This window comes from Physeter macrocephalus, chromosome 10 (genome assembly GCF_002837175.3).
Source record: "Physeter macrocephalus isolate SW-GA chromosome 10, ASM283717v5, whole genome shotgun sequence".
NCBI lineage: Eukaryota > Metazoa > Chordata > Mammalia > Artiodactyla > Physeteridae > Physeter > Physeter macrocephalus.
The window spans coordinates 51,357,834-51,371,673 of record NC_041223.1 but is presented as its reverse complement, the minus strand read 5'-3'; the positions used below and the strand labels follow the sequence as shown (position 1 = coordinate 51,371,673).

The 13,840-nt window shown below is 37.8% G+C and overlaps 1 protein-coding gene across 1 annotated transcript in view; it reads right to left on the bottom strand.

Annotated features, from left to right (window-relative positions):
* AK9 (adenylate kinase 9) overlaps positions 1-13,840 on the bottom strand; it is a 116,360-nt gene that overhangs the window by 12,068 nt on the left and 90,452 nt on the right. Inside the window, exons 26-30 of the mRNA XM_055087391.1 lie at positions 12,460-12,528; positions 6,872-7,072; positions 6,295-6,513; positions 3,177-3,390; positions 854-1,055 (exon numbers count right to left, since the gene is read on the bottom strand). Of these exons, the coding sequence (XP_054943366.1) occupies positions 854-1,055; positions 3,177-3,390; positions 6,295-6,513; positions 6,872-7,072; positions 12,460-12,528 (905 nt within the window). The remainder of the gene's footprint in view (positions 1-853; positions 1,056-3,176; positions 3,391-6,294; positions 6,514-6,871; positions 7,073-12,459; positions 12,529-13,840) is intronic.

The following is a 13,840-nucleotide window of genomic DNA, read 5'->3' as shown; positions in this document are numbered from 1 at the left end:
AAGGTGAAATAAAACCTTTGTGACTTAACCGACATTGCCCTCACTAAGATCCCTAGTATGCAAAGCTGAATGCCAGGAAGGAGGTGACACAATTTGCTCAAGTCCCAGGGCCTTCTCTGGGGAAAAAAACTTGACAGTCCAGAATCTGCTCCCCGATAACTGAAATTAGAACTGTCAAGGACTTGATTAAGAACCAGTGGTAGGGAAGGGCAAGGAGGCTCCTAATATAAAACAGCCTTGAGTAAATCAGCAAGATTTTAAGTCAATGACCTGGGCTCAAGAGCAGGGCCTTAGGTTTTATCGGCTTTTACTACTGGCTGGGGCCACTGGCTGTGCCAGGGAAGCCGTGGTGGAGCGGAGGAGTGTAAACTGAAGACCAGCTCAAGCACAGGGCTCTCCTGTCCAAATGCAGCATCAAGGGAGGGGCGCTGCTTCCTGTGCAGAGAGCTGGGCCAGGGAGAGACCATCTCCACGGGACCAGTACCACGTGGGGGGACAGGGGAGGGCCACGCCTTCATCACTCCATGGGGCAGTGAGGAGTTCTGCTAGGCTGTGGAAGTCGCACAGGCCTCCCTTATGGATTGTGTAAACCTGGAGACTCCTGGACAGCTCAGGGGTTGCTGCAGGGAGGGAAGTGGCGTGCTGGCTCTTCTGGCATGTTGAGTGTTCAAGCCGAGTTTTAGCTTGACAGAAAATTAAAACATGTAACCATATAGGTGCCCAGAGTGTGAAAAGCACATCACACACCCTTTACAAGAGCTTTAAACCCTATTTACGATTGTTTTACATTCCAGTGAGTAATTTCTTCAAAGATGTAACTCCATCCCACTCCACCTCCACGGCCCCCACTTACCCTGCAGTATTACATATACTTTCCATCAGAGATAATTCTAAGGCCTGAACAGCCAGTTCATCAGGTGCTGTCATTCCTTTACGAAGATGCCAATTTAGCATAAGTGCCAGCTCTGTGTCTGGTTGGTGGTTTAATACATAACGCAGAGCATCTCCTATTGACAAACGCTTTAAGCCATAGTCACTTGAAATTTTTTTGGCAACTGAAAAACATTAAAACTTTAAACTTATTCCATTTCACAAATTCATCAGTTAATCTTAGTTTCAGATTCTGGTTAATTGACATCAACAGCAAGCTAATCTTCACATTCCTCAAAGAAATTTCAAAAACTAAAATTGCTACATCTTATTGAATTAAGACTGTTCAAAGGTCGATCATTATTAGCACTTCAGGTATGTGGCTGATGGGTCTGGTTAATGAGCCAACTCCGTGAGGTTTTTCTATAACCAAACCATTGAAGTGGTTTTTTTCCTTCTGCACGAGGTAGCAAAATTTTTGAGAGCTTTATAAGGCATCCTATGTGTACTATTAATATTTGGCATTATGTCCAAAATAACAATTCAGTGCTTCTTGTGCCACTGGATTAAACCATTTCCCTATCTGTCCATTTACGGACTCCAGGCTGCAATCAGGATAGCTTACCCTATACAGTTAGGTGGCGGTTAATCCTTAGGAAGTAATTTTTTAAAATTATAATGGCATATCTGACATTTTAATAGTAATTTACAGCTTATGAGGTAATATTTCTTCTGTGACTTTTTTTGATATTTTCAACTATTCCATCAAGTGCATACAGTGGGTATTGAAGTTCCAATTTTATAGATGAGAGAACTGCAGCCCACTGCAATGGAATAATTTGTCCAAGGGCACATAGATATTGCCATTTGTTGAAAGAGGACTCAGGCTTGGCCTCTGCTTCTGCTAAGTGAGACCACAGATAATAGCTTCCAGTTACTGTTAAATGTGGGTGTGCTCTGACAGGGTCTACAGACCCTGCTTCATCACGATCTGGAGACAGCAGTGCGTAGAGGACACGGAGACTCATCTGGTCCCACGGGGAATACAGGTTAACTGGCCACCATTAGGGCCACCCGGGAGCGACTCCTCTGTGAGGGCCGCAGAAGGCTTCATCTCAGCTTTGCCACAAACGCGAGAGTCACACCTATTATTCTTTTTTTTTTTCACACCTATTATTCTTAAGCTATGAAAACAATTAAGCGTTTACAATTTGACATTTTGTTTAAAGATTAACCTCTATTTCAACAAAAATCAAGGAATCAGATTGTCTAATCTACATTTTACTTTTTGCTGTGGTTGTAGGATCTTGAATGTCAATGTACAGCTTTCTTTGGGAAATATCGTTATCTTTGTGAACTTTTAGAACACAACTATTAAAGACTCTTCATCATGTTAAGACGTTTAAATGGGGAAAACACACTTTTCATCTGAAGAGCTAAAACACAAAACTCCCTTTTATTATTTCTGGTGAAAATTAATCTTTGACCTCATCTCTCCCCTTCATTCTCTATGCCGTCAGTCATTAAGTCCTGTCATTTCCTTTTTAAATATCTCTGGTATCTGCCCTTTCCCATTTTATTATCATTGCGACCAACCACTGTTCATGTGGTTATCATGTCACATGTCATCTTGAAATACCACACTCACCTATTGTTGGACTATTTGCCTTAAAAAAAAAAAGTCTTAAGATATAAAAAATTCAAACATTATAGTTTACCAAATGCCTTTTTCAGTAATGATTAAGATAATGGATTTTCACTCTTTAACTTATTAATACAGTAGATTATATTTACAAAATTTTAAATAAGTTTTTATGCTAATAAAATCTTAATATAACTGTTCTTTGACTATATTTATAAATAATATTCGTTTGTAATTTCTTTTTTTGTATTTTCTTTGTTAGGTTTTGATATCAGGGTCATACTAATTTAAAAATGAATTTATATTTTTTATACCTTTTTAATTGTATGGACTATATTCTTTACTTTAAAAAAAACTGAAAATAAATTGGTCAGTTTACTTTCTTTTCCCTTGCTCTGGAAAAGCTTATAAAAACACAGGAAGTATCTCTTGAATTTTTAATTCTTTGAAAGTTTGACATAATTTTCCTCCAAAACCATTTGATTCTGGGCTGTTTTGGAGTGGGGCTATATTTTTGAATGCCTTCTCCTCAATGGTTGTTGGCCTATTTAGGTGTTCTGTCTCCTTTTGAGTCAGTTTTGATAGTTAGCTTCCTGGAAAAGTGGTCCTGGCCTTCAGGAGATTCTTTTATGCTTAAGGATAGTAAAGGCAAACACACCCTTACCTGTAGTTTTCCCAGATTTTGGAGGCCCCAGAAGTGCAATCCTAATGGGGATAGTAGGCTTAGGTTTGGGTTGGCGGATATATTTGATTGGGTTCTTCATAAATTTTTCTCTAGTTTCCTTACTAGATAAAAAATAAATATACTGACGATGGATTACAGGATGAAGTAGATTCTCTGAATTTTCAACTGGCTTGATTGTCTCTCCTTCACTTAGCTGCAATATATGCACAACTGAATTAATAAGTTAGCTTTATTTTAAACAGCATTTCCCCCAAATACACTTGAAAAAACAAATTTGTAAAATCTTTCTTATAGAACAAGAAAACTAATTATAATCAAATACTGATATTAAAAAACTGTAAAAAGAATGAATTATTTTATACTCATATGGAATAAATGTAGTTTTTCTTAAATGTTTCAGTTTCTGACAATTATAGTTATTCTACTTCCTTTATAATATGTTTAGCATATACTGAATGTCTCTGCCAAGGAGTGTAAAGGTGTTTGGATATATTCATGGGCCAATTTATCTTCACAGACAGGTCCATTCCTAAGGTGGCGTGATGGTACAGAAATGTGTCCTCCCAAAATCATGGTTTGAAGCCCTAACCCTCAAAGTTACTGTATTTGGAGACAGGGCCTTTAAGGAGGTAACTAAGGTTAAATGAGGTTATAAGAATGGGGCTCTAATCTGAGGACTGGTGTCCTTATAAGAAGAGAAAAGAGACACCAGGAGTGCATGAGCACAGAGGAAAGGCACTGAGGACACAGTGAGAAGTGGCCATCTACAAGCCAGGAAGAGAGGCCTCACTAGAAAAACCATCCCTGCTGGTACCTTGATCTTGGACTTCCAGCCTCCAGAACAGTGAGAAAATACATTTCTGCTGTTTAAGCTACCCAGTCTGTGGTATTGCATTATGGCAGCATGAGTAGACTAATACAGGTGGGGTCCTGGGTTATATATGGGAGTGTACTGGTAGGACAAATCCCACTAGCTTCTCTTCTACGTTTTTATACAGACGAAATCCCACTCACACAAACATCAAGAGCAGCCACAAAAGGGAAAAATACACCTAAAAGGCAGCCTAAGGTGTCGGTATGGAATGGAGAGCGAGGACTGGTCCCACGTCTTTGCATTGGTGATGATGACGACTGGGTAATTAAATGGATATCTTTTTATATCATCAGATGGCCAAGCATCAGTCATCCCTGGATTTGACAGAGTAGGTGGGAAACAGTATGGTAATATTGCTCCTCCCCCAGAACTACACCAGGATAGCTGTCACAGGTCAATGGTGTTGTCAGCATCATCATTCTTGGGCTGAAGTGATATTCATGGCTGGGAGTAAATGTTAGGGATAAGAAGAAACTCAGGGATGGGGTGGGAATGTCTGCTCTATTTCCTATACTTGGTAATAAAAGAAAAGCTGAAAGTTTAATGATTCCATTTCAGATTCGCAAATTAAGCGTGAATTCTTACAATAGTTTCTGTTATTGCCCAAAATATCTAGCATGTATCTTTCTTCTCCATAGGTCAGAATACCCAAGGTGTCATCAAATCAGAAACATCAAGTGGTCAGGCACCCAGAAAGATTCCCAACAGCCCTGAAAAAATGATTTATATGCTTAAACCCTTCATATGACCATGCACTCATTTCTCCACAAGGCATCTTTATACAATCCTAATTATGTTTGGACATGGGTCCTTAAATAGGGTTCTGACTTTGACTGCTTCTTCCCCTCTCTTGTCCATCTCAAAGAGAAGGTTAGGGTGTAACTATTTTTCAAAAGCTTTCTAGGTGATCCTAATACATGCTTAACTTTATCTGATTCTCTATGGAGGGAACTGTCATAATGTTTCTATATTTCAGCATGATATTTGAAAAGGTTTCTCTTGACATCCTTATAGTTAAGGTAAAGAAGATATCACAATTAAGTAGAATTGAAACTGATTGTATCAACATCAACCAAGAAGGAGGTTTCAAGTAATATGCACATGGCTCCATTTTGGATCCCTTCCTCCAAAATACTTTTTATCAGTGACCAATACCTGTTAATAACAACAACTTATATTAATTGAGCATTCACAATAAAACAAGCACTGTTGCAAGCACTTTACAATAATTAACTAATTTAGTAATTGTAACAATGTCGTGAGGTAGGGACTATTCTTATTCCCATTGTGCAAATGGGAATGGCTCAGAGAGGTGAAGTAATTTGTCCAAGGTCACTCAGCTAGTAAGTGGTGGTTTTGAACTCAGGCAGTCTGGCTCGAGAGGCCATGGTCTTCTCCACTGTACTACTTCACTGATGGAAATAAGAAGGTACACTGGTCGAGAGGGCAGGTCACCTTTATGTGACATTCTTTTATTGTCTTTATAGCACTTAATACAACCTGACAAGAACCTATTTGTTTACTTATTTATTGCCTATCCTCCCTCTCCAACCCAACTAGAATATAAGGCCCATGACAAAGGAACCTTGTCTGTTTTATTCACTGCTCTATTCTCAGGGACTGACACAGTGTCTGGCGTGTTCTTGATTAAGATTTGTTGAAAACCATCCCACATTTGAAGTTACTGAATTCCAATTACATTAAATGTTTGTCCACACTGCATAAAAATACAGTGCTTAGAAATAAGTTTGTGATGAACATTAAAGGCACATTTTGCATGGCATCTCACACTTTCCAGAGAACTTTATATTCTTGCATTTGGTCACAGTGTCCTGATGGCAGTATTCTCCCATCTTGAAGGTGAGGAAGCAGAATCAAAGAGTTTAAAGGACTTGCCTAAAATTAGATAGCAAATTGTGTCAGAGCTCAGCTCACTAGATGTCTAGTTTGAAAATATTTCTACTACCATCTTCTTCTGCTACAGAGTTAAAACCAAGTTGGAACTGGATGATCTCTACAGAAATAGACGAAAGAAATTTAAACCCTTCAACTACTTTACTACTTCAGAAAGGCGAAACAACCACACATATTTTTATAGCTAGTTAAGAATACTATACAATGCTTACAATTTTTTGAACTTATCCATTGTCTTCTTAGACATACTTAAAAAAAAAAAGAAATAAGAGAAAGAACATGGCTTTCAGATGCATTTGCTGACATTACCTTTACAGGGTCCCAGTAGCCAAATGAGCTTATATACTTGTAGGTAAAGCTGAGCATTTTCTGGGCAAGGCGGGATGATATTGGATAACATTTCTCAAAAATGCTTGCACGATTCTCCACCAGTGGTTTCAGTTTCATATTCAATATGTATTGTACAATGTGGGTTTTCCGAGCTCCATTAATGAGAATTACTGGTATCAAAAATTTCTCAAATTCTTCCTAATGAAAAAAAATCATAAAACCAAATATTTTTAGTGGGAAGGAGGCTGGCAGTATTTAGTTACAGCACATGGACATTGCTAGTAACTGATTACTTCAGTCTAGAGAACAAATATTTTTCAGCTTCCAAGTAACTTCAGGTTGGCAGCTAAAACTTTGACCCTATGTGGCTTCCATGTTGCCCTTGATTTATTAACTAGTTTTTATAATTGTAAATGGTGCTGACGAAAGGGACCTAACCCCTAAAAATATACATTTCTTTTGAAATGTTAAAAAGAAACCAAGGCATAAACCAAATCGCTTTTGTTTCATTCTCAAACGTTATTTTTTGAATTATGAAAAATGAAAAAGTAATAACCTGTATTACTTGTAAATTATTCATATCTGCTTCAAATTTTTCTCCCAGTTCACCTCTCAGGCGTTCAAGCGCATCAATTTCCTGCTCTTCATCTTCCTCACTCACCACTTCCTCATCATTTGGAAATTCATCAAGGATGTCAATATCATCTTCCTCATCTTCAGGTTCTTCCTCGCTCATGTCTTCATCTTTTCTAACAGTCTAAGGAAGAAAATACTCCCTTTCACTCTACATATAAAATATGGAACAAATGACACTGCTAACTAATCATCTGGGATATTTTGGAATAAGTGGGTATTGGTTAGTATGGCATGCAACATTCATCAACTGATATAGTAAAATTTCAAATATCTGGCACCCAAGAAATTTAATGCCTTCAAGACTCTAACACCACAGTGATCCCATAAATAAATACCTAGACGAGATAGTAACTGCTAATGTTTAATGCTATAGTTGTCAGAACATTACATGTTTTTCAAGGTCTTCAGTAACAATATTTAATGCAACTCAAAGAGTATATAAAACACTCCCTAGCTGTGTTAGCTTGGACAAAACCAGTTTCCTCATCTGTAAAATAGGAATAAGGAAAGTACCTCCCTCGCACGGTTGTTGGCAGTGCTAAAATAAGTTAATACATGCAAAGGCCTCAGAAAACTGTCTGGTACATGGTAAGCATGCAAATGATAGCTGTTATTCCTATTATTATGCTGTTATAGTTATTATTGTCATTTTGTATAAAGCACTGTTCTAATAGAATAGTACACGCCCCTGAGGAGGCTGCAGCTTATCTGAGGAAACCAGAATAACACATAAATGATTACTGAAGACCACGACAGGATACTGATATTAAGTGGTGTTGTGTAGGCTCGAAGTGCTACAGTTCAGTTTGCGTAACACTGAACCCTGTCCTACTGGTCCTCCTGCACTGCCTCTATGCACGTCGCCCTGAAGTATCCCTTATCCCAGGTGGAGCACTGCCTTCTGGTCAGAAACCTGGGAGTTATCTTGACTCCTCGCTCTCCATTATTGCACATCCAGTTTCTAAGAACAGGAATCCTAAATAATACTTAAGACTCTCTCCTCCTTTCTAGTCCTGCTCTACTGTTTGCCCTCTCATTACCTCTTGCCTGCACACTTCTGATTAGCTCGCTATTTCCTGATCTTTCTAACTGATTAGACCCTGGTTCCTTTAAAGGCGCCTGGAGCTGGGATTTGGACTTGCAGGCGCAGGGAGGAAGATGAGAGGACAAAGGGCCCTTCCCTGTTCTGTGCCCAGGCTCCTCTTTCCCCGGAAGAAGTTTGGCGTTGGAACTATGTTTCTCAGTTCTTATTATTTTTTATTTGAATTTTGAAGCCATTTGGTTCTCTTACTACTTTTTCCTTTTTCTTATATTTTGACAATTTTTTAGTTTGAGATTTGATTTGCTAACCTCTCCAGCTCTATTTAATAGCTCTTCCAACTTGTTTGTTAATTTAAAAAATTAAACTATATAAGTTTAACAAGAAACTTTCAATTAATTTAAATGCTATATTGTAGTTTCCATGAACTTTTTTTTGCTCTCTGGTTTTTCATACCATCCTGTTTTTGTTTTATGGATACAAGTTCTTGAATTATTTAAGGCAAATTGGAATTTTTTAAATGTTTAATATATTTCCTGTATTGTCTATTTGTTTTAGAGTCAATTATTCTGTTTGTTCATCTTGGTTCTTCTTTGTATTGATAATTTCAAATATATGGCAATCCTTGGTTGTCTATTCATTTTTATGAATGAAGGACTAAACTGATTAATTCAGAGCAACTGTAAGCTCTGGGTATGTGAGCAGGACAGGTTGTATCATGCTTCCATTTAAGATGTGAGGATGAGAAGAGGCAGGCAGGCTGGATCTTGTCCCAGATGATGAAGAGCACCAACCAACATTCTGTGGCACCTAGCATTTTCTAGACAGATTATGTAATTACTTTAGAAATTATTTACTTTTTTCTTCATGGGGACAAATGTCACTGTTACATGAGGAGCTGGTGGGATCAACCTTAAATAATTTTTCTGCAATTTACCCTCTTGGACTTTCTAGATAATCAAATTATGTGCAAATATTAAATTTTGTTCTTACTTTTCAATATGTATGCTGTTTCTTTTTCTGATCACGTTGCTGTGGCTAGTTCCTTTAAAATTTTTAAAAGGTTAATAGCCTAAAAATCTTCATAGAAGACCACCTGAGAGACCCACAGCTTAATTCTTTTTAGGGAAAAAGGTTTTAGTTTTCTGTAAATGGCATTTTGGTCCTCTGGAACAGTGCTGCTTTTTTCCTTATATCTAGTATCTTTCGGTCCTTATGTTAGGAGATACATGTTCTAAAATTCATGGTCTCAGAGATCTGCCTCCATTATGAAGGAATAAGTTCATTTAGCCTCTAGCAGATGATAACTATAAGCCATGGACAACACACACACAAATACACACACATTTTTTTTCCCTCTCTCTTGCTCCAGAGGGCTTCTGGAGAGTGAACAAAGGCGGATTTTGTAGATTAGTCAAAATTTGGAGGGAGTGATTGGCTTAGGGTCAGTTCTCTTATTTTGTGCATTTGCACGGAGGGCAGCCTCCATTAGTGTGGTGGTGGCAGAGGGGGACTAAAACTCTGATAGAAAGCTCTGTCTTTTGTCACCTACAAACTGGCACTTGCCCTCTACCTCTACAAGAATTAAATTATGAGCTGCTGCAGCTGCTGACCTTCAACAGTCCTGGAAAGAAGTTCAGGATGGATCAGAAATGAGGCACTCTGTGCTCTAGAAAAAACTGGCACAACAGGTTTTCAGATAGTTAGATATTTTCAGGAGATGATTTTATGAGCCCAATTCTTGCATCTCCTCATATCTAGAAAAGTGATAAAATCCTTCACAGCTCTTCCTGGCATTCTCCTGCATGTGGCTACGCTACACTTGGTAAAAGGGACCCAGGCACCAGAAAAGGAGCTAGTGTACAGGACGAGGGCAAAGATTCTGGAGCTAGGGGTAAGAGTAGAAGCAAGGCCTCCAAGGAATTGGGAGATATGCATTGTAAATCTGTATGAAGCCACTGGTTTATAGAATATTCTTCAGCCACATTTGGAGACTAAAATTCCACATGATGGCGACATTTTCCTATAAAATTAATGGAAGTAGTCACCTTGAGACTTTGAAGTGATTTCTAATGTTAAAAGTGTTTTATTTGTTGCTAAAATGTCAGACAGTAGAGGCAGTAATGTTAAGGCTGAGAAGACAAACCTGGGAAGGGCTTTATCTGCATATGGTTCCCTAACTGCTTGGGAAAAAGGTGAGTCAAGCAACTGCATATTTCTGTACAGAGAGGCAAATCATGAGAAGACCCCTGGTTCTGTGCATGAAAGCAAGGTCCAAGGTCCATGTGGAGTCAGGATGGATTCAACTCAGGTTGTCAACATTAACTGATTATAACAATTGCACTAAGTGATCCTTGAGATGCTGCACTGTGTTTAGTCTTTCCTTGTCTGAGGCAGTAGCAGTACATATAAAATTCCCATCAAAAAAGTTAAAAAAAATACACAGTTTTAATCTCAGAAAATCTCATTAAAAATCTCAGGAACTCTCATAAAAAATCTCAGGAATTGTCTTCCAAAAGTCAGTTTGTATAAATTAATTGTGGGACATAATAGCCAATTTTTATAAAAGATTAAATAAGTCTCAGAAGAGCTAACCTACAAAAGCTTATTTTGTTTATAAGATAGAATATTTCATCCGAGTTGCTTGGCTGTAGCATTTGGGTCAGCTAGGTCAACTGGGGACTAGCTCCTCTCTAAACAAAACGAAATCCATGATCTTCAAGGTTTATCTTTTCAAAAAATCAGCAGATGGAAAAGAGGAGCTGTATTGAACATCCTGCACAGTATGTGACTCTGAGCGTCTACAGGCTCTGCCCCATTCCATTCTTTATCTCAAGGTAATCTATATTTTAGCTCCAGCACAACTTCACAGGCTCTCCGTCTAGACCTTATTCCCAAGCTCCCAGCCTATCTCCCTGTAGCATGAGCTGAAGTGTGAAAAGCACAAATGAAAATCCACAAGAAGCATAGTTTAATGTAGTACTATTATATTTTGTATTAGATTATTTAAACATCTTATTTAAACATCTTGGTTTTCTTTCTTTTAAAAATGTTCGTTTTTCTGATTATAAAAGTAATAAAAGTTCATTGTAAACAGTTATAGAATACCAAAAAGTGTAAAGAAAATAAAAATGATATATAATCTCAGAACTTGTACATTAACTCTATATCTCCATCAAGACTTCTATGCATCTTTTTGATGCTCAACATCACTAATTATTAGAGAAATGCAAATCAAAACTACAATGAGGTATCACTTCACACGGGTCAGAATGGCCATTTTCAAAAAGTCTTCGGACAATAAATACTGGAGAGGGTGTGGAGAAAAGGGAACCCTCCTACACTGTTGGTGGGAGTGTAAATTGATTCAGCCACTATGGAGGAGAGTATGGCTTTTCCTTAAAAACACTAAAAATAGAGCTACCTTATGATCCAGCAATCCCACTCCAGGGCATACTTATGGAGAAAACCATAATTTGAAAAGATACATGCACCCCAATGTTCACTGCAGCACTATTTACAATAGCCAAAACATGAAAGCAACCTAAATGTCCATCGACAGATGAATGGATAAAGAAGATGTGATACATATATATTAAATAGAATATTACTCAGCCATAAAAAGGAATGAAATTGAGTTATTTGTAGTGAGGTGGATGGACCTAGAGTCTCTCATACAGAGTGAGGGAGGGGGGGGATGGGGAGGGGGGGAGGGAGACGCAAGAGGGAGGGGATATGGAGATATATGTATACGTATAGCTGATTCACTTTGTTATACGGCAGCAACTAACACAACAATGTAAAGCAACTGTACTCCAATAAAGACGTTTAAAAAAAAAAAGAGTAGCAGAAAAACAAAAACAACAAAAAACACAAAACAAAACAAAACAAAACAAAAAAGGAACAAAATTGGGTCATTTGTAGAGACATGGATGGACCTAGAGATTATCATACTAAGTGAAGTAAATCAGGCAGAGAAAGACAAATATCATATGATATCACTTATATGTGGAATCTAAAAAAAAATACAAATGAACTTCTTTACAAAACAGACACAGACTCACAGATTTAGAAAACAAACTTATGGTTACCAAAGGAGAAAGGTGCAGGGGAGGGATAAATTAGGAGGTTGGGATTAACAGATATACACTGCTATATATAAAATAGATAATGAACAAGGACCTTCTGTATAGCACAGGGAACTCTACTCAATACTCTGTAATAAACTATATGGGAAAAGAATCTGAAAAAGACTAGATATATGTATATGTATAACAATCACTTTGCTGTACACCTGAAACTAATATAACATTGTAAATCAACTATACTCCAACGTAAAATAAAAATTAAAAAAAGACTTCTATGCATCTTTTTATTTTACATTGCTGAGATTTTATATATGTGTAAAATATATATGTTTTAAATATGTGTGTCCTTTTTTTTTGAAAAAAGAAATTTTATTTACTTACCTCCCCTCCTTTCCTTTTTTTCTCTCTCTCTATTATAAGTTCAGCCCTTCTTTTAGAAATCATGTCATCCTGTTAAAGAAAGAGACATTAAAAAATATTAATGGATAATAATAAAATTACTTTTTAAAAAAATTTTATTTATTTTTGGCTGCATTGGGTCTTCGTTGCTGCATGCAGGCTTTCTCTAGTTGCGGCAAGCTACTCTTTGTTGCAGTGCACAGGCTTCTCATTGCGGTGGCTTCTCTTGTTGCAGACCATCGTCTCTAGGTGCACCGGCTCAGCAGTTGTGGCTCATGGGCTCAGCAGTTGTGGCGCACAGGCTTAGTTGCTCTGTCGCATGTGGGATCTTCCTGGACCAGGGCTCAAACCAGTGTCCCCTGCATTGGCAGGCAGGTTCCCAACCACTGCGCCACCAGGGAAGCCCTAAAATTACTTTCTATATATTAATTTTTTTTTCCCAAAGGGGAATAATATTTGGGCAGAAGGATACTTTCCAGAAAAGCATGTGATAGCGGTAATCATGTCACTTACATCTTTGGACCTCTGGACCTCTTGATCAGCTACTTCCCTCCAGAGGGATAAATGGTATTTGGGATCAGTCACTTTTTCTATAAACTTTAGAATTCCTTTTCAAAATGGATTACTTATTTGTTTCCTTTGGTGGAGAGGTGGATTTTGTACATGGAGAAACAGGGAAATACTTAGAGGCTATTTGTTGAAAATGTCTGATAATCTTTCATCATCTAATTAAGATGTAATTGCCTAAAGAATCCATGTGAGAAAAGCACATATACTTTGGATGCATTCACACATATGGTGTATAGGTAGTCCTCCAGTCTTTCTAGTGGTCTCTAAATCTAATGCAATGAATGGGTCCTTTGATATGACTTAAGGTTTGCATGAAAACTAAACAGCATCCCTTGGGTTTGGGGGCTCATTGGCTCAGGATTCTTGAAATTGGAGTTCCCTTAAATACTGGGACTTTGATATGACCTTAAAGTTTGCATGAAAACTAACCAGCACCCCTTGGGTTTGGGGGCTCATTGGCTCAGGACTCTTGAAACTGGAGTCCCCTTAAATACTGGGAGATCAGAGAAGTGCCTTAAAGACATGCCCTGGGGGCTCCAGTCTAGGCCATCAGGACTGTGCTCCTTTTATCTGACAATTACTGAGTATACATTTCAGATAATTTATGTTTTGTTGACATTCAAGAAATATTTGTAGATAGAATTCTAAAACTGAATGGAATCAAATTAATATAGTTCATGAGCCCCAGAGAGATTCTGTAGCTTTTCAGAGGGTAAGAGTTACAAAAACTCTAATTATTTCCTTTTTTAAAACCAGAGTTTTACCATAGGTGCTTTAACTGTAGAGTTATGAA